The 24,158-nt window shown below is 38.8% G+C and overlaps 1 protein-coding gene across 1 annotated transcript in view; it reads left to right on the forward strand.

Annotated features, from left to right (window-relative positions):
- Nucleotides 1-24,158, forward strand: part of FGD6 (FYVE, RhoGEF and PH domain containing 6) — a 70,913-nt gene that overhangs the window by 12,722 nt on the left and 34,033 nt on the right. Inside the window, exons 3-5 of the mRNA XM_082279699.1 lie at nucleotides 16,150-16,297; nucleotides 18,979-19,046; nucleotides 19,139-19,169. Coding sequence (XP_082135825.1) covers nucleotides 16,150-16,297; nucleotides 18,979-19,046; nucleotides 19,139-19,169 — 247 coding nt within the window. The remainder of the gene's footprint in view (nucleotides 1-16,149; nucleotides 16,298-18,978; nucleotides 19,047-19,138; nucleotides 19,170-24,158) is intronic.

A 24,158-nucleotide genomic window follows, 5' to 3' on the forward strand; every position in this document is an offset into this window, starting at 1 on the left:
AAAATTTATTCACTGAAAAGGTGGGCGGTCAGGCATTGGAATAGGCTGCCTACGTAAGTGGTGGAATCACTGTCCCTGGAAATGTTAAAGAAATGTCTGCCTGTGGCATTTGGGGACATGGTTTAGTGGTGGACATGGCAGTGCTGGGTTAACAGTTGGGCTGAATGAACTTTGAGGTATTTTCCAGTCTTAATGATTCTATGATTCTATGTCCACATTGGATGGTAAATGGAATAGGCAGGAACAGATCTTTTAATATTTGTGACTGGATGCTGAGAAGAGAAATCAGCCACAGAGCGTAGCCAGACTCATGTGTTCTCCCTAAATAGCATCACTTAGTGTGTCTGTCAGTGTGGTGACAGGTAAAGCATTGTTTTGACCCAATATGGTATCATGCAGTTTCTTAACTTCAGCTAATCAGTTTGTCTTACAGATCCTAAAGATTTATCTCAAACCAGCAATAAGGGTTTGAATGAAATATGCAGCCTGTATATTTCAAAGTCCCCAGCAAACTTCTTCACACTATTGCGAACATACGCATAACAAGAATAAATGAATTAGCTTCTAGGTAGTCACATTTAACTTCATTTTTCACTGAGAGTTACTAAGCTTTGTTTAATTTTGGATGTGTGTATAGGAAACATATGCTCCAAAGAATCTGTGTTCTCTTATACAGGAAGAGACAAATATTTTAAGGGGCATCTTACATTAATTGTTTTATAGCTAATATTATCAACCTGGGTCTGTTTGCTGGAAAACACGAAACCTTATCATGGAAAGTAGGATTTCTAGTTATGGGCTAGGTACTGGTACATTTATTCAAGTGGTTTTTGAGTATGTTTATAGTTTACAGCAGGATGTTTCTTAGTTTTGTCTTTCATGTAATTTAAGTTCCTGACAGAGTGTATGCTTTTTGTTTAAGTCTAATCTTTTGAGTATCTTGCAGGGGTTTTTGACCACACTCTTTTGGTATTCCCTCGATTTGTTGCACCTAAGAAGGGTGAGACCAAACTTAAATAAGGATGCATTTCATGTGTTTATGTGATTCATTTTAGTTTGTGTTGTTTTGTTCTGAATCCAGGTGAATAGCTGTCTGCTTTAGGAAAAGGTTAGTTTTGCTGTATGGAGCATGGTAGATGTGAGATTGCAGTTGCTCCTGAAGTGAAATTCTGTAGTTTTCTTATCTGGCTAAATGTGTGAGATTTATAGTTATTCCCTCTCCACACAAACCTTCCCCAGTACCAGTGGTGATGTAAGGGTTTAAGTGGACTCCCTGGCACATCTATAGCTGAAGCTGCTCCCTAAGTTGGATGTTCTTGGCACAACTGGGTTTGTGTTGTTTTTCTTTAAGAAGCACACATAGAAAACCATAACCAGAGCCATTTATGTGTTTATTTTAAATCAAATTACTCAGAAACTACCTTATGGAACAAATAATGCATATAGTTACTTCAATAGATTTCAGAGAATAAGGAAATCCCTAGGGAAAAAAAAGAGGACACAACAATACAGTAGTCTCCTGACGTGGATCAGTGCTGCTTGGAGAGCAGGGATGAATATTCGTTTTGGCTCTGCCGTGGGAGGTGTAAGGGTCCTCACCCAGACGGGCTGGGCAGGCAGCTTCTCCAGTTTTCCCATCCAGTGTTATCTCAAATCCTTTGAAGCTTCCTTATCAATGTTGTCTTACCCTTTCTGCATAGTTCTGTAAGAGCTTTTTATCATTTCCTGGGCCAGGCAGTATTATAAAACCAGTTAGAGAAACAGTGCTGCTGTTGTTATTGAAATAATTGCCTCTCGCGTTTTCCCCAGCCTGTCAGAACACGCACTCAGCTCTTTTTCATAGATCATGGCACAAATTCCTGTACTGCACTGCTCATGGGGATCTCAAAGCAAATTTTGTTATGATTAAAGCCAGTGTACAAATGAGATTGTTCTTCTGAGAAATTCAGAAGAAATTTCAAACCAATTGCATGGTCTTTGACTTCTAGTCAAAATAGCACATATTCAATATATTAAGTCTGAATGCCGGTCTTGACGTTACCAGAAGAGTTCAATGGTGTCTTTAGCTCATGCCTCATTTCTTTCTGGAGGAAGACATAAAATTTTGATAATGGACTCAGTGCTTTGGTGGTTACTAAGAAATTTCCTCACAATCCCATCTGGTGAAACCAGCGTGCTTTAATGGAGAATGGTAATAGCTTTTGACATTTTTATCTGAGCTTCATATGTCTCATTTAATTCAGATATGTTTTGTTTGCTTGAGCCTTCCCACAGGGAATTAAATGCAAATGGAAGGCCTGGGTAATTAATGGTAGATATCAGTTGTCAGAACTTTATTTCTGACTTACTTGATATCAACTTCCGTTCTACTGAAAAGAGAAGGCTTGGCTTTGAAAGGAAGAGAGTCAGGGTCCTGATCTGGTGTGTGAACCACTGAGGTGAAACAGGTGCTGCTGATGGGAGTCAGAATGGATTTGGTTTTTGTTACCTAGTTCAGGGGAATACTCTCAATAAAGTAAGTAGTGTCAGTACCTTGGGAACAAATAATCTATGTTTTGTTTCCACTATACAAAAAAGAAGTCTTTTGAAATGGTGTTTCAGGATTGTTTCTTTTGTCTGGCCTACCTGTTTGACTGCCAATTTAAAATGGATAATTTAGATGAATGTGTTTTTGTGAGGATTCTATAAACAAAGTGAGTGAAGACTAGCTGCTGTGAGATAGAAAATGTGCTGTTAAGTGTAAAAGAAGTTTTAAATATCATTATCCAGTCACAGATAACAACAGGAAATGCAGCTCTCTGGATTTAGTGGGTTTTGTGGTTTTGGGTTTTTCAAGATGGTGCAAATGTACATGACTGCTAATTTATTTATAACTGTGTAATTTTGTTTCCAGCTAGGATTTTTCTTTGGGTAGGCCTGGGGAGGGGGGAGTACCATGTGACAACAATCCTTTATGATTTCAATGTTGGTTTAATTAAATATTACTTAGTATTTTCCCCACACCTGCTGGTTTAGATTAATGCATTGGTTTTCCAGAAAAGAGCATGTCAATGCAAAATATAAGTTTAGTTTTCCATACTAAATTCTGCTTTGGTGACTGAGTCCCCAGAGGTGAATTAAGTGTCCATGAAAACCTTAGTGGAATATTGAATCTCATATTCAAATCTGTGTGGTTAAGCACTTTGCTTTGATACATATTCCTCTTTGATGTTGTGGTGGGGGTTTATTCGGGGGTTTTTGTGGGTTTTTTGGTGGTGGTGTTTTGGTTTTTTGTTTGGTTTGTTTTGGGGTTTTTTTTGGCACTAAATTAATAAAAGTCTGCAAGATCTAAATAGCATTTAGAATACTGCAAGTTCAAGCCCTTATGCTGAGATTTGAATACACAAAATACATTTTAGGTATTGGAGGTGTTACACATTAAAACCCATGTCTTCTTTTTGTTGAATTTTTTGAAGGATATAACTTCCTGATAAGTAGAGGCCAAGTATGTAGATTTTCTTTTTATTTCGCCTGTTTCTCAAAGATTGTAATGGATTATTTCCTGATCTGAAGAAGGTCGGTTTCTCCTTCTGCATCAGCTCTGCAGTCTTGTCTTCCAGTCTCCGCTGTGTATCTAGCTGGCTTCTGCCACCCTTAGTTGTACATAAAATTCTTTCTCTGCAATTGTCCATCAGGTTTTAATGACATAGCTTTGATAACAGGCTTGTTAGGTTTCCTATCAGGCTTCGTTATCCTTGGTCATGTGTTATCGCTGGCTTTCTTTTCGTGTTCTGCTTCCTTGAGCCTGCCTTTCTTTTCCCCTCCCTCCTTTTGTCACATACACGTTGTGGTGCAGCAGGGAGGCTTCTGCCAGCTCTGAGGGCTTGTCAGTAAGGAGTGAGTCAGAGGGCTCAGATAGCTCTGCTCCCAGTCTCCTGCAAGGCTGGCTGCAGAGCCACTCTGGCAGTCCCAGCCCCAGAGCTGGGAATGGACAAGAATGGACAAAACAATTCTTGCCTATCAGATATAAGGAATAAGCCATTTTGCTGACTTCTCACTTTTTGCTCTTACAGACCATGAAGAAACAAATTCTGTAATTGTTAGGTGTGTCTAATCAGAGTCAAATCAGGGAAGCATGGAAATGTTGCTGAGAAGTGGTAGTAGTACAGTTGCCTGGGAATATTCATGTTTGAACATAAGGACTTTGGGAAGAATGCAGGCGCTGGGAACCTTGGGGCTGGAATTCCTCTGTTTTGTAGTGTCAAGTTAATTGTTTTGTACTACTAGGGTAGCATGTCAAACTACATGGAAGACTCGCAGTGAATTTTTTTTTACTCAGGAGAGCATATGGACTGGTTTGGGTATTCTTTTCTTTCTATCCAAGAAACTTTATGTGAGTCAGTGTCTCCATGGTCTGCGTTTCCAGTAAGAGAAATTTTCTTTAGCATTGGAGTATCTTGCAGTTATACAGCTTTACAGGCTTTACAGTTTAGTCTGCTAAACAACCTGAAATAAAATGCATGTACTGTAAGAAGAAAATACTGTCACTCTGGAAAAATACTCAAATCTTCTAAAGCAAGCTGGTCTTGCCCCTTCCCCCCCTTTTTTAAAAAAATCAGAATAAATAGGAACTTTATTAGAATCTTAACACATTCTCATGCAAATATGTTTTTGAGATGTGCTGATTTAATCTGTTTTGAGATTAAATCAGTGGGAGAGATTCTGAGGTCTGATCCTCTCCATCTTCAATGAGGGAGAGAAACGAGTTGGAGAACTACATTTTTCCAATACTGTTATTCTGGTTTACAATCCAGTAATGAAAAGATTTGAAACATCTTATGAAATGCAAATAATTGTGAAGATCTCCAAGACAGTAATGAAAAAGAATTTTTGTCTTTGATACTTGTTTCATCCCTCTTTTCGAGAGCTCCCTCTTGATTTTGGTAAAAGAAGGAGGTGGGTGAAGAAGGCTGGCATAGCCAGGGAAATTTTTGACAGAGTTGCAGGTGCAATAATGAAAGACTTGTAGGTTATCAGGTGGTGTTACAAGTGTTACATAAAACCAGATGTGGTTTCAATTCTCAACATTATCTTTTTATTTAGGTAGTTAGGGCTGGGTGTGCTTTTGAGTATGAGAGGCAATAAGGTGGTGGCAGTGGTGATGAGGCAGGCACTGCTGTGAGCACTGCCCAGCTGCTGGGTGAATCCTCATCCGCTCTCCAAAAGGTTTGGTGGCTACTTTGGTCACAGTCTTGCGCAGTCTAGAAAATAAGCTTGATGCTCATGCCCTAAAAGAGCCATTTGGAGGGTAAACTCTGCTATCCTTTGTTTCCCACTGAGAAATGCTCACCACAGATAGCAAAAACGTCTTAACTACTGTTCCCATTGCTCCCCCGGTACAATACAAGGATGTCCTTGTCCTTCCGGTGACATTGCCCTCAGCTCAGTGTGCTGGCTCTTGGCTTCAGCTGGAGGGTGGCTTAGTGTGACGTGGGGGAGCCTGAAGGAAGCAAAGCAGTGCATAAAGCTGCTGTGTCCTTTAGGCTCCTTCCTAACCCCCCTGTTCATGGGTAACAGGAACTCTGGTGTCACGCACTTTTGTAAATTCATCTGCAATGCTTTATCTTTTTCTTGCCTATTTTATTCCGCTTGTGTTTTTCCTAATTTTGGCATTCTTCATAGGTATTTCCTTTTCCTAAAGGCGGAGGACGCTAAGTTAACGCTGCATATTTGTCACCGACGTTGGCCTTTCTCCCCCGCCTCCAACGTGTGCGCTCTGTCTCCTTTTGCCAACCGTGATATAAATTAACAAAATGTAGCTCCAGAGAATACATCAGATGTAGAATGGAGAGTCAAATGTGATATGAGAATTGATGAAAGACCCATTTATATGCTCAACAGCAGCCTTTTCCTGTGGGTTATTTTCAGCATCAGCTCAGGAAATGTGCTTGTGGAGCTCTGTGGCACAGTGATATTCCAACTGCATTCTAATGTGTAAAACAGTAGGACTTTGGGGTGGCACAAAGTAAATGTGTAAAGAAAGCGATCAAAATACCGTTTTCAATTTAAATGCCAAAAGTGATATTAATATGCCACATTTACCCAACACTTATATTTGATCTAGTTAAGTATGTTTTAATGAATAGATTTACAAAAGTATGCAGCTCTGTTGTTTCAATGCACTAGATAAAACGTAGGTAAAGAAATGCTGGTTTTATTTTAGAAGCTAGAATCCAGTAAGTTTCATTTAAAAATACAAGGTTTATACAAGTTTTAATTTTTCTTCAAAATATCTTTGTGCTTATGAAAAACTGTTCTACTCAAGCAGAAGAGGACTAAGGAAATCCTTAAGGTGCATGTAAATAAATAAAGGTAGTTTTTACCAAACCTCCCATTTTGATAGCTACAACCTAAGCCTTATGGCTCAGTGATTTCAACTGCTCAGAGTTCACTTGATTTTTTTTTTTGGTTGTTGTTGTTTTCCCAGTGGTATTTGTGGGGGTGGTTTGTTCTGTACAGATTTTTAGATGAGCTGAAAAGTTTATAAGGAGTGTCTAAATCTTATTCTTCTTCTAATTTGTGCAAAAGATTAGAGGAAGAGATAGCACAAGTCTAACCTTGCAACCAGCTCAGTTATTCTTTACTCTTAGTCTGTGTTGCTCTTGACCAAACTATTTCATACTCCTTTTTTGACATACTCTCCAGAAAGCTGCATCAGCTCCCATGCATGCGGAGAATTGTGTGTTTAGGAGCTAAGCCACTCCCATTTTGATTTCAGATCTAAGTCACTAGCTTTTGAGTAATCTGTTACTCAGCTCTCTTTTGTCATCTTCTTGATATCTGATATGTAAAAAAACCCTGAGTGCAATAGGATGTGTTATTTTTAAATTGAGTGAGCAACTGTTTGAAGAGAGATATTGGAGCCCTGATTTCAGGGATAGTCATCCAAAAATTATAAAACTGATGCTGAGCCAATACAGAAGATACTGGGTAGGGCCTTGCATTTATAGTGAGCAGAAGTAGCTATGCATTGAAATGTCATGGTAGCTCTGGCAGGGTAAGGTCAATTTTATTTGAAATGGGTATTAATATGAAGATTTTTTCTCACTTAGTCTAAGTTGTCCCTTTCCTATTTGATACATTTGTTCTGACATTTTTTGTCACAATTATAGTATAGTTTTCCTGAAGTCTGTTTAGTGTGTGCTCGAGTTCTTTTGTGGTTTTTCCTTTTTTTTGTGTAACTGGAAAACAAAGTGTAGTTTTTTCTTCTGATCCTGCTGTCCTTTCCCAATCTACTTTATCCCACGAGGATCTGTTTTGTGAATTGAGAAAAGTTAGAATAAGAGGTCCTGATTATGAATGAGTGCCTTATGTTGTTGGTCCTTTTTTACATTGTTTTTGCCAGGAGTTTTTTCCAAGGTCTTGTACACGAGCATTGCAGCTCTCCCTATGAAACAAGAATTAATGATAAGGGAAGGCAGAAAGTTCTAAATTCTGCTGTCAGTCTCTGTAAACAGGTAATCTGAGAGCTGTTTGCACCTTTTCTAAACTGTGCTTTCTAAAATCGTGCTGCGAAGGATGCTTATGACTGTAAATTCTCTTTACCTACCCTGGGAGACAGGTAATCCCTCACAACTTTTGATGGTGATGGGAAGCACCAGTGCAGGGACCCCTTTCCCTTTACGTGCTTCCAGGCAAGGTTTAAATCCCTAGGTTTTGCTGCAGCATTTCATTTTCCAGTACCAGTGCTCAGGACTGTCCCATTGTATCCTCCTGGATTATATTCTCCTGCATTGGCATCATCTCCTTTTGGCACCTTTGCTGGGATGGGTAAGATAAATAAGACTCCTGGTTTAGGCTGCATTTCACTCTCATTTTTTGCTTCATGGTCCAATATGCCCAAAGGAAAAATGAAAAGGAGGGGGACATGAAGATGACAATGAGGGAGGGGATTTTTTAGCTCTAATGGTAGACAGTCACCATTGTTCAGAGAATCTGAAGTTCAGGTGACAGTCGTGAATTAATGATGGGTCAGGCTGCAGGTGCATCTGGAGGGATATGAAATTCATCTTTATGCTTTCTTAGACTGGTTTGCGAAAGGAAATGTGCTGGTCTTGGCTTCTTCAGGCTGGTTGTGGAGGGGAGGTATTGCAGCAAAAAAAAAAAAAAGCAGTAACTGATGCCTTTACTAATCTTGATTATCAGTAATCTCATTATATATTTTCTTAAACCTTCCATAGAAACTCATTCATGATCTTGGTTAATATTCATGATTATTTGTCAATCCGAGTGTCTGTCCTAGTTGTCACAGTGTCAGCTGTGCCACACTGTTCAGGAGCTGAGCTGTCCCACTGTGGGCACCAGTCTTCTTGCAGACTTTTAAACTGAGACCTCTCTCTTTCTTATCCTTTTCTTTTTTACTGTGGGTTTGCTGTGGTGAGTCCAGAAACATTTGAAGCATGCGTGTGTGTTTATGTTGAACTTTCCAAGGAATTGAGGAATTGTCAACAAACGGTCTCACTGAAGATGACTTCTGTGAGCATGGAAGGCTGCCTGTGGTGAGCCATCCTTGGGTGCCTCTGGCCTCAGGAGCTCGTGTTTGCAAATCACAGCTAAATAAGGAGATAATTTGAGACCTGTTTGCACCTTTTTTAAACTGTGCTTTTTAAAATTGTGCTGTAGAAGTGGGGGCGTGACTGTATTGATCATAGAATGCCTGAAGTAGGGTGAGTGACAGAATGGATTACTTAATAAATTTTGTACCTTTTTTTAATGTAGAGCACATATGACAAATGCTTTTTTTTCTCTTTCCCTTGTTTAGAATGTGAGTCAGCTGCATTTTTCTTTCTCCTCATTGAGGAAAGGAGTAAGTGCTGTCTTGACCTGAGGATAACAAATGCTAAACTGAATGCTGCTGGCTGCAAATGCTGGGATAACTTGGTTCAAGCAAGTCAGGTGTAGAAGTTTGCAACATGCTCAGCCAAGTGTAGAAGGAGCTGCCAGTGGCATGATCTAACAGGCTAAACGTGGTGGCAGCTCTTGCAGTGTTTATGGTATCCTCCTTGCCCAGAAGTCCCAGGTGTAACCAGTGAGTGCCAGAGGTAAGGTCTGGGACAGAGTGTAGTTCTTGGTGTTTCTCCTGGCAAGAGCAAACTCCTGGCACTCCCACATGGCCTCTCTCAGCAGCCAGCCCATTGCCCAGGAGGCAGCAGACAGCTTTCAAAGTGCAAGCGGCTCTGAATGAAAATCCATTTCAAGTAGATTGTATTGAGCTTTTCTTTTGATAGTGTATTTCTGTCATCAAGGAACCTGGCTTTCTATAAAAAATGTTAGACATTAATGAGTGCATACAGTGCATATCATTTTGTTTAAAATAATTCTGTTTCAATTCTTGGAAGTCTTTAAATTGCAGTTTGAAAAATGAACCTGGAGTGCACCAAATATTTTCAATTGTAGTTGCTCAGCTGGATGCTGGTCGTTTCTTTTTTCTAGCTGTGATTCTTGAGTGTTTATGTTTGTAACTGAATCCTTAAAATTCCTTAACCAGCCTGGAGAGAATATAGCACAACAGTTCTAAGCAATGCAAATAATCACAGACTGATTGGTCTAGTTTGCTTGCCCCTTGTTTTGTGGTGCTTTTTATTTTAAAGACCATTGTAAAAGTTTGTTTTATTCCTTGCCATGCCGCCTATGGAAGAATTGCTTGCGAAAGGGACTAATGAATCTCACAGGCATAATCTGTTTAGGCAGTCTTAAAACATATAAATAAAAAGAAGATAAAAATTAATTGTCATGTTCCTTAGGATCACACCAATAAAACTTCATGGCTGGTTGCCTTTTTTCTTGTTGCTAGTCCTAATAATATGAAGAACTTACTAATATCATTGACTTCTTACTGCAGAAGAACAAATGGCATAATGTTAACGCTATTGTGTAAAATCATGTTTGTGAGGGCACCTTGCTATCTTGCTCTCTTGCTGTGAAAAAGCACCATTTTTGGCAGAGAAGTTGAAGCCCAAGCAGCTTGGCTGCAGTAAGGCAACCGGTCTCCAGTGCTGGCAGCCAAGTCAGCACTGCAAGAGACGCAGCTGCATCCACCAGCCTTTCTCAGAGTCCACTACACCTAGAGAAGAGAGATGTGATCTCAACTTCAGCTTTTTTCATCTGTGAGTCTGTCAGTAAACCAGAGAGGTGACTGATGGTATGGGAATAATTCAGATAAGTAATCCCTGTGGCCTAGGTTGCATTTCATCCTCATTTGCTGCTTCATGTTCCAGTATGCCTGAAGGAGAAATGAAAAACAGGGGGACATGTTTTTTAGCTCTAATGGTAGACAGTCAATGTTGTTCAGAGAATCTGAAGTTAAAATGAGAGGGGAATATATGATGGGTTAGGCTCCAGGTGCCCCTGGAGGGATATGAGGTTCGTATTTATGCTTCCTCGACTGGTTTGCGAAAGGAAACGTGCTGGTGTTGGCTTCTTCAGGCTGGTTGCAGAGAGGAGGTATTGCAGCAAAACGTAATTCATCCAAAAAGTGCAATAACTGATGCCTTTACTAATCTTGCTGGTCAGTATATATATATATCAATATATACTTTATATATTTTCTTAAACCTTCTGTAGGAGCTCGCTTGTGATCTTGGTTGCCATCCCTTATTATCTTAGTGCTTTGCCAAGTATGCTTGCTTTCTAGAACTGATTTTCTTTTTTCCAAAAACCTGTAGTAATTATAAAGATACTGGACTGTCTTTAAAAAGAAGCATTAAATAAAACAAATTCACTAAACAAAATGCAGCGGTTATTAACCAAGCAATAATTTCACTTTTGCTTTGGCTTTCCAGAAGCATCTTCTGTTGTTTGAGCACCCAAATCAGGAAATTGCTTCCTAAATTGTTTTGGATATTAACTCAAGTTCTATACTTACTGTTGTTCCTCGAAATAGATGCTGCATTTAGACAGGACCAAACTGAAAAGATTCCATAAAACATTTTGTTTCTCTATGTCTTTTACCATTGCATTTTTCCAGAGGTGTACGACTAGGGTTCATGGAGGGAATCAGTGAGGCATGCTTACAGCTACTGGAATTATGAGGGGCTATGAAAAAAAATGTAACAGTATTATCAGCTATTGCCTACAGAGAACCAGCATGCTTTTAGGTCTTAAAAAACGAGCAGCTGAATGTGCCTTAATTAGTGCACTTGATTGCAGGGAATGGTGATTTTAAAAACTGAAAATAGATAAGCACTAATAATAGTTCTTTCCTCTCTGGGGAAAAATGAGGTGCAAGCAGCTGTGAAAAGATTGTGAAATGCTGTAATGATATGAAAAGGATTTGAGATGAAATATTATAATAGGGCATGTTTAGTTGCTCTCTGGAGTTCTGGTGTGTGTTTTTTAGTTGAGTAGGAACTTCAGTTTGTGTAATTTTGCCTGCATGTTGAAGGCTTACTTTAAAAATAAACAAACAAACATAAACACCCACAGAAACCGTGCAATTAAATACTGGAGGAAGAGACAGAAGGATAAAGCAGATTATAATGGAGATTCTTTTTAAAAAAACAGCAAAAGGATGAGAAATGAAGAGTTTAGCAGAGTGTTGTGTGCAAGGTTCTGTTCATTCAGCATTCCTACATACTTTTATTACTTACTGAAAGTAGGAAAAAGATCTAAAAATAATGAAGATCACAAGGAAATGTGTGTAAAGCAGTAGCGTGGATGAATCTATTTTAGCAAATACTTTGGAGCTGTGGAGACTTGCTTTTTAGTAGTTATGGTGATGCTAACACTTGAAGTCATTCCAATGTACTATAAAATACTTAATGTTGGAGCATTCCATGGCAGAGAATCTTTCTGAATGATCTTGGTCAATCTTAAAATACTGTTTGCCTTCTAGAGGAATTGGAAACTGAGACTGAAATGTTAATTGTGACTTCAGGCTATAGTACCCTATGCAAGGGTCCAAATCAAGAGTGTCTAAAAGTGAAGCCCCAGGTGTGTTTGAATCTTCTATAATAAGACAAACTAGCCTTGGTCATCTCTTGAAGACAATAAATTGTTTTTATACTGATTTGGATTTATTTTTCCAGTGGTAATAGTCTGATGGCAAGTCTTAAGTTTTGACAGTTTATATTGCTGTATGTCTCACTAGGACCAGCATGTTTTATTTCATTAGTATTTTACTATTGCAATAGGAAAATACAGCACAGCATATGTGCATCATCCTATAAGCTGCTCATTCTAAGGCAAACTAATGATTCTTTCATTTTATGTGTCAAGTAAAAAAGCCCCACATCTATATTTAGATAACTTGCTCACGAGATACAGCAAGATGTTCTTACTCAGTGCGCAGCACAGTGAGTTGGCAGGGATGGTGTTTCACATGACTGATAATGCAGAAGTTCCTGGTGGTATTGCTGTGGGTAGGACAAAGAATCGTGATGAAGAGGGAACAAGATAGAGAAGTATCCCCAAAATACCTATCAGAAGAGCCACTTAAAATAAGCCTTACTGCATACTTGTGGTATTTTGGAAAAGGGGAATTAATATGTGTTAGAAAAGACTCTGTTTATTTAAAGATTTACTACTATTTCCAAAGACAGTTAAAGTGCAAGGGATTTCACTTTATCCAGAGATAACTTGAAGAGAACCACGCATACACTTACGTTATAGAAGATTTCAGAGGTAAAAGTACAGAAAAGAGTAATCAGTAAATACAAAACTGCTTTCTGTTTCACCAGGAAAGCCGTAGCATTTACCATGAAAGGTTAAGGTGTAATGTATGAGGAGAATTATGTGTTCTTCAGCACGTGACAGATAAACACAAATGAACACAGTGGCTCTGTCCCCATTTTCTCTAAAGAAGAGGACACAACTGCAGATACCACCAGGAGGGCATCTTCCCATGGCTACAAGTACTGTGTCCTATCCCTGAACTGACTGCCTGTTTGACTCTGGAAAATTGCTGAGTGTGAACTGACTCTTGATCATTGATCATCTAGTCATCCAATGTGTTTTTTCTTCAAAAAGCAAAGAAAATAAGGGGAAAAGTATTAAAAATACCACTAAAGAAACCCTCAACAAGATGTATCATTTGGAAGAACCGGTGGGCTGTGTGAACTGAGCCATTACAGGATAAAAACTTACAGGGATTACTAAGAGGTGCTTTGGTGGAGTAGATAACTGTATGCAAGATTTTACACATGGTCCTCTCAGCTCTCATAGCTTCCTTTATGTGAACAGTAGGTGCATAAGCACCACAAAGGCCAGAAAAGGAGCTTACTGCCTAAACATTGGGATTTATAGGAAGAAAAAAATCTTACACAGTGAGTGGCTGTCATTTGTTCATTTGTGGACACTTACTACACATCCTAAATTATCACTTGTTAACTAGTAAAATTTTTAAGCAGGTTTTTTTTTTTACTGAAACTTTCTATTAGATAAGCTGATTAATCTTACATTAAGAAAATGCTTCACACAATACAAGCTAGCTAGTTTGTTCTTCATCCTTCAGTGGTAAGGGGATTGTGTTTGTGCAAGTAAAATACAGCTTCACCTGGAAGTATTCTTGTCTCTGACTTCCAAAAGGGTGGATTTTCTAAAGCTTCTAAGTTTTGGTGCAGTTGCCCTGAAAAGTTTAAATGGGAAAAGACAACGAAGTCGGGGAGTGGGCATCCAGAAGAATATGCTGAAGCAAAAGAACAGTGATGTCACAGGTGTGAAAACAATGATGAGAAGGAATCTCAGTTATAGGAAATTAAGACAGCAATTAAAAACAAATATTCAGGCTAGGAAAAAGGGCGATAAAATGTCTATTGACAAAAATAGACATTAACGAATAATGAACTAAAAAGTGTATTCCAGTGTGGTCAGAGATAAAGCACTTAATATATTTTGCAGTGGGGGGAAAAATACCCTTGATCAGAGAGAGATTCAGTCACAGATGTGGATGGTAAAGCTGAGCAATTTAGTAAAGGAAGGAACAGCAGTAATTTCTGTTGCAGGTTTTGACGAAATCTGGGGCATATATCTACTTCACGTCATGCTACTGATGTAATAAATCTGTCATAATTGAAGAAAATGTGCTAAAATAGGTATTCTCAGCTGACTGTGGATTATATAAACTGGACAAAGAGTTTTTTGAATTGCTGAAGTTAATGAATAACTGCAGAAATCTTAGTTTCCTGCTAGCATGGTTCCAGGGAAAGCTCCAGTAAAAAGCTGCTTTTTTGCCTTCCTGAAACTCCTGGAGGCTCTATGGGGACTGTTCCTGGCATACACCATATGCTGTTGTCATCAGCACTCATCTCTCTGGTGGCTGCTCTATTCCTGCATGAAGGTGACAATTTCCAAACTAAAACAAAGGGGGGCGTCTCTCTGCACCCAGGGTGCAGGGTGCTGCAGTCTTGGCTCAGGAACTTGTTTGAACTCGGTGATGACCTTACAGTCGCCTCCCTCCCCCCACCCCATTCGGTTCTGGGAGACGGTAACTGCTAGGGAGTTTCCCAAGTCCTTCCTGTGTTGTCGTAATAGAACCAAGTTATTTAAATCTTCTTAATGTCTTCATGGCTTCAAGGTTTGTCCACAGGCCAGCTAATTTTTATCTCCAAATATATTTCTATTTGTGATCAGCATTTTTGTGTTAGTTTGTTTGGTTGTTGGTGGGATTTGTTTGTTTTTAACTCTGTCTTGAGCACTGAGTAATCACCACTTCGCTGTAGCAGAATCCCCTTCCTTGACCTGCTGGGCACTCTTGCTGAGGGTGCACTCAGTCCCACTGTCCGTGTCGCAGACAAACCTGTTTAGCAGTGCCAGTCCCAAAACTGAACCCAAGCCCTGAGGAATACTTCTGCTTTTCAGATTACTGGCAGACACCTTCCGTGGGATCCATGGTGACAGGTTTCCTTTCTGGTAGCTATCACAGAGAGAAGTGGCAAGTCTGAAGAGTTACCCTCCATCCCCACTTTCCTTTGATTCAAAGCTAGGAAAAGATCAGTCGTAACTATCCCTTGCCTCAGGAAGCAGAGGGCCAGGTGTATGGAGAAGTGTTGGCTGGCAGCTGTTGGCTGTACAAAATTAGGTGTTGATCAGCCCGGTGAGATCTCTGCTGGCTGCAGCAGCTCGTGGACAAGGGTTGCTGGATTTGCTTTTTGTTTTGCAGGATAGCTAATTTGGTTTGGCTCGTGTCAGAATAAATCTTTTTGCAGACCTTGAACACAGATTATGTGATTTTTAGATAGTTTTAGTGTAATTGGAAATTATTAGATATTTTTAAGGATTAAAAGTAGGAGGCCAGGGATTTGCTGTGTTTCTATATAACCTTTCAAAAATTTAAGGCTCTGTTTCCTCTAGTCTGTTTTCCGATCTATTTTTCCCTACCCCCTTTTTTATTTTCTTCTGGAATTGCATTTCTTAAATCTCTACTGAAGTTGCCAAGGCTAGTTAGGGGAAGAAGATCGTGTGCCTGTCTCATGCAGTTCCTGTATTGCAAATACAGCTGAAGCTCTAGAGAAAAAAAGAGACCTCTATAGTGATTGTACAGGAGCAGAACAAGGTTACGTTCTATAGCTTTGATAGCTATCCAAAAGGTTTCTGTTTCTGGGGGATGGGTGTTCTTAATCACGAAAGATTCTGCTTTGCTGTTTTTAAGAAGAATTGTTGGACAGAATGGTTATGATATTGCTGTCACTGGTGTAGTTGTTTAGCACATGCATTGAGAAACAGGCCTGTATATATATACATGCATCTAGACTTTCACCCAGAAAGCTCCAGCGTGAGTACCATATCTGGAACAAGACCTGCTGCTATGAGATAGAGGATAGCAAAATAGCTAGGATCTTTCTTTATCCTTCTGGCACACAGTACAAATGTTGCTCTATACATGCGCATAGCAATAAGGGAGTAGATTTATCAGACTTTATTGTTATGCAAACTCTGATGGACTTGAATAATATAAATACTCCAAAGGTACTGTAGCTTTTGCTTGCAGTCAGTGAGCAATGTATAAATACTAGCATAAATAAAATGTTGCAGAGTTACGAGTCCACTGTTGAAAAGCTTCAGACTACCCACTACTGTTTTCAGGGTCTCTGATACCAAGTAGATCATTTATTGTGGGGTGAAACAGAAAGCTCTTTACATAAATAAAGTATGGTGTGTATATTTTAATATTAGGTCCTTAGAAGAACAGCATGATCATCCCAACGTGGTAATGGGAGATCTCCAATCAGATGAAGAAGATATCATGAACAGTTCTGATGAAGATGATGACACAAATTCTGATTCCAGCAAAGGGGAGACTGATCCTCAAGAAGATAAACAGGTATCTTTTTATCTTCTGAAGCTATTCCTCACTCTTGCAGTATTTCAGAAGCTGTTGGGATATTTTCAAATGTAAACCACCTATTGCCGTTGAGGTCTGATCTTCTGCTACGTTCTGTGAGTGCCAGCTTGGAGTGATTTTCCTTATTTTAATCTTATTTCTTCTTCAAATGAGGAGCAGGAAGACTTTTTTAACTACTCTGAATGAAATGAGTGTATGAGGGTCCTACCCCTCTCTTTGGGGATGTCCATGTTCTTGCTTCTCAGTCCTGGATCCCCTGAAACCAGCCTGCCCATAGACCAGTGCCTCTCCTCAGCACCAGTCCTGGCAGCTGTTTCCTTTGATAGTAGTTACATCTGCTTCCTTTTCTTAAAAATAATTTAAAACAAACAAACCAACCAAACCCAAAGCCCCAACAAGATAAGCAAAAAAACCCAATGAAACCTTTTAGTGCTGGAAAAGAAAGCTTGGGGTGTCAGTCCTGAATACTGTTAAACCAAATGAGAGGAATAAATTGGGAGAGGCAAAGAGTCAAGGGAAAAGCTTGTTCCTGTGAAACTAAGCAAGACTGTACCCATATAGAAGCTAACTTACCTTGCATGCCTCTAGAAATGCCCTCAAACTTTCACAACAGCATTTTACAGGAAAGTGTCCCCATTAGGAGGGTTCTCAGGCAGGTTTTATGGAGTAATTTAGCACTTGCTGTGAGGCATCTGCTGTTGCTGGCTTCAGCTGCCTGCGGCACGTGTGGCCGGCAGCTGGGAATTAACAACCAACTTCCTCACAGCAAGAGCAGCTGCAGAGGAGAATGAAGCAGTCTCTGCTTCGGTCATCAGCTGGGCTTGTTTTATTTTCCTTACCACAAGCATCTGGCTGTTTTGATGCTTTATATCTGTTAGGGCTCCTTTCCAGTGTTGTGCCGGAGAGCCTTATTTGTATCCCTTTGGTTCTCCCATTAGACACTCTCAGAGCCAGAGCATCTTTGAGCAAATGCAAAGTGGTCCTTTCAGCACTAGCTGGTATGTGAAAAGTCTTTCAAATGGGGCTGAAAACAGACTGTGGTATTGCTTTTTGTAATTGTTTAGCAGTAGCATCTTGTTCTCAAAATACTAATTTTCATCTCATTTGCAACATGACACATCTACAGTGATGGCAGATAGCTTGCTCTGCATAATTGACTTGCTTGTGAATTCAGTCTTGTAGGGAGCGTGTCAGCTGTGCTTTCTAAATAGGCACAGAGGCCTGAGAATAGGTGTTACAATCTTGCCTGAATGCGATGGACCCGCACTGAATAGATCTAATTGTTCTTTGGAAATAAGTTTAATTTCATAAGTAAAATCCCAGATCTGTGTGCAGATGTCTGTCTATATAGTATATAAAATAAATAATGGATTTTGCACATATGTGGTGTTATACCAAATTATTTGATTTAGAAATGAATTTTAATTTACTAATTAGGCACAGTGTCATTTGAACTCCAATGAAAAAATTCAATTTAGATTTATTTTTTATTTTGAATACAACAATATCTTTAAAACCTACCTATGAGTATTATCTGTTCCATGGTTTAACATCCAGCACTTGAGACTTATTTATCAGTTTGGAGAAGAACTAAATCTCTAGAGAAGTCTTGCAGCATTAGTGCTTCTGAAACAAAGATAATCTGATTTTCTAGATAAACTGTTCAGTGCCCATATTATACTACCATACTCAATAGATCCTTCCCAGGACTTCCATCTCACTTGAGTTGTATATCCTGTGATGTTTTAGGGCTTCTCATCCTCTCTTTCTTTGCAGCCCATTAAAAAGAAAACCTGAATGTGCAATAGATGTGGTGACAGCTGGCAGCAGAGAAGCATATGGCAAACCATGAGAGCTGTTTTGGGGAAAGGGATTCTGTCTGAGGGAAATCGTACATGGAAGTTACACTGTGTAGCAAGCACATTTGCATCCAGATGCCTGCCCCACTTGCTTTATTATACCTGGTCCCTCTATCTGATGTTGGACAGTGCCTTTGGTTTTTTGGAAGCCAGATGTGCACATGAAACCCAGCATCATCTCCACAGTGTTTCAGGTGGATGACAAGGCTCACATTTCTGCATCTTTGGAGTACAGTTGCTATGTATTCAGCAGCTCCGTTAGTAGATTGTCAGAAACTGGCTTTTCTCTTCAATGTGATTATTTTCCTTCTTTTTTTTTTTTCTTCTGTCATCTTGTTTTTCTGTAAAGAAAATACATATGTCTTTTAAGATGTTCCTGAAACACATTTGAGTTCACTGCAGATATTACTGCTGCTGTATTAATCAGAAAAAAAAAATCAAATAATATGGAAATATTACCTGCACTTTAGTACTTTTGCTAAACAATAATTGTTGTTTACTAGGACTTAATTCATTATGGGCTTCAGTGCTTCCTGTAATAATTAAATGAAAAGGCTGACAGTGTTGTAAAAACTGCTCTTAAGTAATATTGTTGTTTCCAGATAGAAGCTAAATTGATTTTCTCACCAAAAAAAAAAACCAAAAAACTAGGAAGTGTCAAAGCCAAGAGATTTCAAAGCAGTATGAAGTGTTTTTCTTAGAAGTAACTATAAAATAATTACATTTAATTTAAGGAACTAATAGCTGGAAATTATGACAGTTTTAGTAGGTGCATCATGTAACATACAATTTTATTTGCAGAGTAAGGCAGCTGGAAAGAAAACAAAGGTTTACCATATTGCCAAGGAGATCATGAGCTCAGAGAAAGTGTAAGTACCAGTGCTAAACTTAATAACTACTCAATTTATTTTAATTGGGCAATTAAAATGTAACTGTTTGCTTTTTCTTGCTTTTCTGATAGGTTTGTGGATGTGCTAAAGCTCTTACACATTGTAAGTACTCAAAAAAAAAGCAGTTTCCTCTTCTATTTGTTTAATCTATTAAGGTTTTATGTTTAGGCTTTTTTGTAGTGACTGTGCCTTTTTTTCTGCTGCATCTACATATTCAAAATACAAAAATCTAATTAAGCTGAACTTTTAAGTTTCACATTTTACATAATGGATGAATATTTTGGTGGTTCCTTCTGGATCTCCTTAATAATTTATGCAGTTTCCAGTTGAGTGCGGGTGTTGAATACTGAAAATTGAATATATATCAATTTATGTTAATCAGGATCCTATTTATAAGCCATCTTGTACTGGCTTATAAATATGTACATAGCAACAAAAATAAAGTTTTTGGTTAGAGTAACTCCTTAAATGGTGGGGAGAGGCAGGAACAATTTACTTTTAGAAATGGTACATTAAAATGCTCATTCTTGGAGTAATCCAATTAATAGCTAATAGCTCTAAAGGTGCATCCATCACCATGGCAGCATATTTTGTTGAGGCTGCAGTTCCTTGACAGCTGTTTGCTTTCTGATAACACCTGCGATTGTAGTACCTGCAGTGTGTTGTACACAACAAAGGTTAAGTATTTAATCTGTGTTTGTGCAGATCAGTCATCTGTAAAACATGCTGTGTTGAAGGTGATAATTGGAAATTAATGAGGAATTTTTCGTTTTCTAGCTCAATTTTGTGTGTTTTCTGTCAAGTTAGAAATGATACGTGTTTGTACCATTTAGTTAAGTGCAAGCACAGTGGTTTTTTTCCTTGGGCAGTAGAAGTGGTTATATTGCAAACAGGTGCATTGGTCCATCTCAGTCTTTTGAGAAGCTTGTTCTGTGAAACTGGGAACAAAGGCTCTTACAGATGGTTGTATACAGTCCTGTAATACAGAGGTTTTTTTCAGGGAACAAAAAACTCACCACATCATTTGCTGATTACTCTTCTGCTTTCCTCCTAGTAATTGATTTTCTGATTCTGTTCAAGCTTGGTTTTTAAGAGCTGGCTCAGTCAGTTGCAGCCAATATATAATTTGTATTCAACATGGTTTCTAATAGAGAACTCAATTTTAAATATTGGTTAAAGAAAGAGAGTTGTCCTAGGCAAGGACAACTTTTAAGCTATATAATTTTAAATTACCATAATTTTCAGACATTTAACTTGTTTTTTAAAGGTGTCTTTGCTTTTCTTTTCAGTGTACCAGTTTTTTAGGTAATGTGTGCAGTACTGGAAGAAAGGCTGTTGGTAAGGAGGATGCAGGCAAACAGAAGAACAGTGTGAAAAAGGGAAGAGTAGAAAGCTTAGGAAGTCTCTAGGATAAACTTAAAAGCTGTTCCCACAGTGTAAATGAGTGGTGGTGTAGGATGTGTTTTGCTTTTCCTTTGTTGGATAACTTGCAACTCTATTCATGACAGTCTACTAGTTTCTAGCTGCCAAATAAAAACTACTAGAAATGTTTTTGTTGGCTAGCAATAACAATCAACATGTATTCAGCCTGTTCTAATAGGGAGGATTCTAGGCTAGGAGCTGAGGAAATAGTTTGTCTTTAACTTGTCAGTTGCCCTGCAGCAGGAACCTTGGTGAGTGTCCTTACCAGAGAGGGCACTGGTTTTGAGCCTCTGTGTGTGTGTGCATTTTTCACTAAATAAAAACTGCCATAGCTGAGAAAGTTTGCAGACACCCAGTTTTTTATTGCCACAGAGTGGTATGCCTGAGGATTTGTGTGTTTGTCACACACATTATTAAATCAGTTGATTTAATAATATATTTCTTACGGATGATATTTTAATGTTGATGAAACTATCCTTTTAATTTCATGTGCACTAACCACTTTGGCTTACTACCTTCAGTGTCAGGATTACTAATTGCCAGTCAAGAAACCTCTGAAAAGTTTCTGAATTAGAACTTAGATTCTTCCCAAACTGGGTTCTTTTACCCATAGTAAAGATTTGGCTGTCTGGGGGCTGCTCTGTTGCACTTTCTGAGCCATCTATAGTGGTTTTCCACTTGAAATTTAGTGACTAATTCCATTAGCCGTGATCTGAAATGAATAATACTCTCCTCAGAATATTTTACCAATGTCAGCTAAATGCATCACATGGTGCCAAGGAAAAGGACTGTTGATGTAAGAAAAAGCTTTTTTAATTTGCTTCTTCTTAGAGCCTTTGAAGTGGAATCTAAAGCAGTTGAGAAGGTAGGAATGTGATTGCAAGCTGGTTACAAGTACCACTGAATTTTTTTAGCATTTTTTTTCTTTTATGTTGACAAAGTCAAGTTAGGTGGAGCAACTCTTCCAAGATACCAGGGTACCAGCCTATGTGGACCCTGCTGCACACTACAGGTACATCTGACTGCTTCTGTTGAAGACACGCTGCAAAATTATAAACACTTGGTGACACTTCTATAAATACTAAACAAGCTGGTCATAACAGAGGTAAGGGATTCACCTGGCTTTGCACACAGCACACAGTCATAAACAGACACAGCAAATGGGGTTGCTTGAGGCTGTAATCAAACATTAGATGTAATCTTGAAATCTCTGTATTTCTGTTACAATGTTAGTAATCTTTTAGGGGACAAGATTCCAGTAAAATGCTTTTAGAAACTCGTGGAAACAAAGGAGTTTAAATCAAACTAGCTCTTCTGTATGCATGTTTGTAAGATGGTTCATGCATTGACTCCTGAGAGTAAACAAGGGTTTGAGAATATGGGGGAAGTACTATTTTTTCCCTAAGGACACTTGAAGAAAAAAGAAACAGTGAACTGGGTGTAAAACACAAGTGACATACGAGAAACAAATTCATCACTTCTCTCTGAGTTGCCCTGTGCCTAAAAAGCAACCGGTGTTCCTGGAAAAGGAGTAAGGCAGGATTGGTGCCCCAAATTTGTACTTTGTTGTGGGATTCTTTGGAGATGGTTTGCTTCACATGAGTGAGAGGACCTCCTCAGCAGCACCCTGGCACTGAGGGTAAGGTGCCTGGCTTATTTGTTGTCATTTTTTTGGTACATTTTCGTTCTGAATTTTGTTCTTTTGCCAAAACCCTCCGCTCTTTTTGTTTTTCCACTCTTTTTGGTTCTGTTTCCTCCCTGCCACTGCAGGTATAAGCAGCAAGGCTTCTGGTCCAGCAGAGAAACTTGGTTTTTTGAGGTTACTCTTTCCACTGCAAGGCTTAGTGTGTAACTTTTTGCTGTGTGAAAAGAAAAGCTTAGGCCTGTGGGCTTTTGCCTGAGCCTTTAAATCTGCACTTCTGACTTAGACCCCTGTTCTGTCCATATTTGGAGTCTGAGACCAAGTAAGTAGGAGCCTGTCAGGAGGCACCTCTTAGCATTTCTGCAGCCACAAGATCAACCTCTTACTGGAGAAGGCAGATAAGAGGTCAAGCATTAATTTCTATTGTGTGTCCTTCCAGAGATACAAGACTGAAAAATTCTGGTTTAATGTTACCATTTTTCAGAAGAAATTTGCAAAATTCTCTGTATAAAAACAATATATAGTTTTGTGTATCTATAAAGACTGATGTGTATTGTAGCCAAGTATTATGAAAAATAATAGTAGATTTGGAAAAAGAATTTAATGAAAAATAAAATAGCTATTGCCAGAGCAAAGTTCTGACGTCTGGTTCTGGCTTACAGCTGACTTACTGTTTGACTGTGAAAAATTCTTTCAACCTCCAACTCCTTTTTCTCCATCTGCAAAATTTAAATATTTGACCAGTCTGAGGTGAATATATTGATAAATTTGTTGTCTCTGAAGTACTTTAGAACTGCTGAGACATTTGACAATGAGTTGCAACTGTTATCCTCTTAGTAAGAAGACTAATAAAAATAGTTTTAGTTTAGAAGGAAATATTGTTCTACTACCCAGCCTATTGCCTGAAATAACGTTCTGGGAATATGCCACGGTCAAATCATTGATTATTGTAAAAAAAATAACTACATGATTTCGTTAAAGACTTAAAATTATTTTATTACCTGAGAAAAAAGGTGTGGAAGTGCCTGGCAGCTTTCCAAAAGTAATGGCATATAAACGAAAAATGTCATGATCCACACTTAGTCATAGTCTTGATTAACTATAGTTGCTGTAGTTTAACTTAGCAGTTTATGGCTAATAGTCTGACTCTTGCTAGGAGTGCCTATTTATATTTTAAATAATCTCTTCATGAAATCTTCTGTAGCTGTATTCCTAAGCAGTCATGTTTGCAGTTTGTCACATCTAGCAGCCTGGCTGTCATGAAGCTTCCTCCCCTTCCCTACTCCTTCGCCATAGGGTGTGTGTGTGTGTGTGTATTCCTTGAAAAGCATCCAAGTGCAAACATACTTTTTTTCCTTAAATTAAACTGATTATTTGAGCTATCTGCAGGTGTATTTAGCTGGGAGTTGTACCTCAGTGGAAGGGATTATGACTTATTTTTGCTTTGCTGATGGTATGTTCTGGGAGAACAGATCCAAGATGAATATTGGTTGAAGCTTTAGGACTAGAATACGAGCCTGTGTTTAGAATATGTAGTACTTTCTCTTCCTGTTAAATTTCCAGGAAGTTAATTTCACCCATTTGAAATTACCTTCATTCAACTATTAGATACCTGAAGGTGCACTTGACCCATTCAGCAGTTGAGCCAGGTTTTAGTCTGCTCAGTACCTCTTTTGGTTTACAACTAAAATTGTCCTTTGCTCCTTAGACTGGCACAGGCAGATCACTACTGGCTGGGAATCCTCTGATGGGAAGAACTTAGGGATTGTGAGTCAGGGCCTTTGCGGAGGGGAAGTGCATGGGCTGATCACAGATGATTCAGAACAGGGTCAGAATTATTTCAGATATCACAGCCCTTTTACTTATTTAAGGAAGCTGCATTGAAGGAGTGGTGGGAGGAAACAAAAGCAGTGATGGTGGTAACCTCCTCAAATATTGTTTAAAAACTCCACAGCTATAGGGGGAGTGTATACTAACAGGATAAATAGAATTCCTACACATTTTCAAGTTGAAAGTGTTTTATCAAA

This window comes from Coloeus monedula, assembly GCF_965178545.1.
Source record: "Coloeus monedula genome assembly, chromosome: 4".
NCBI lineage: Eukaryota > Metazoa > Chordata > Aves > Passeriformes > Corvidae > Coloeus > Coloeus monedula.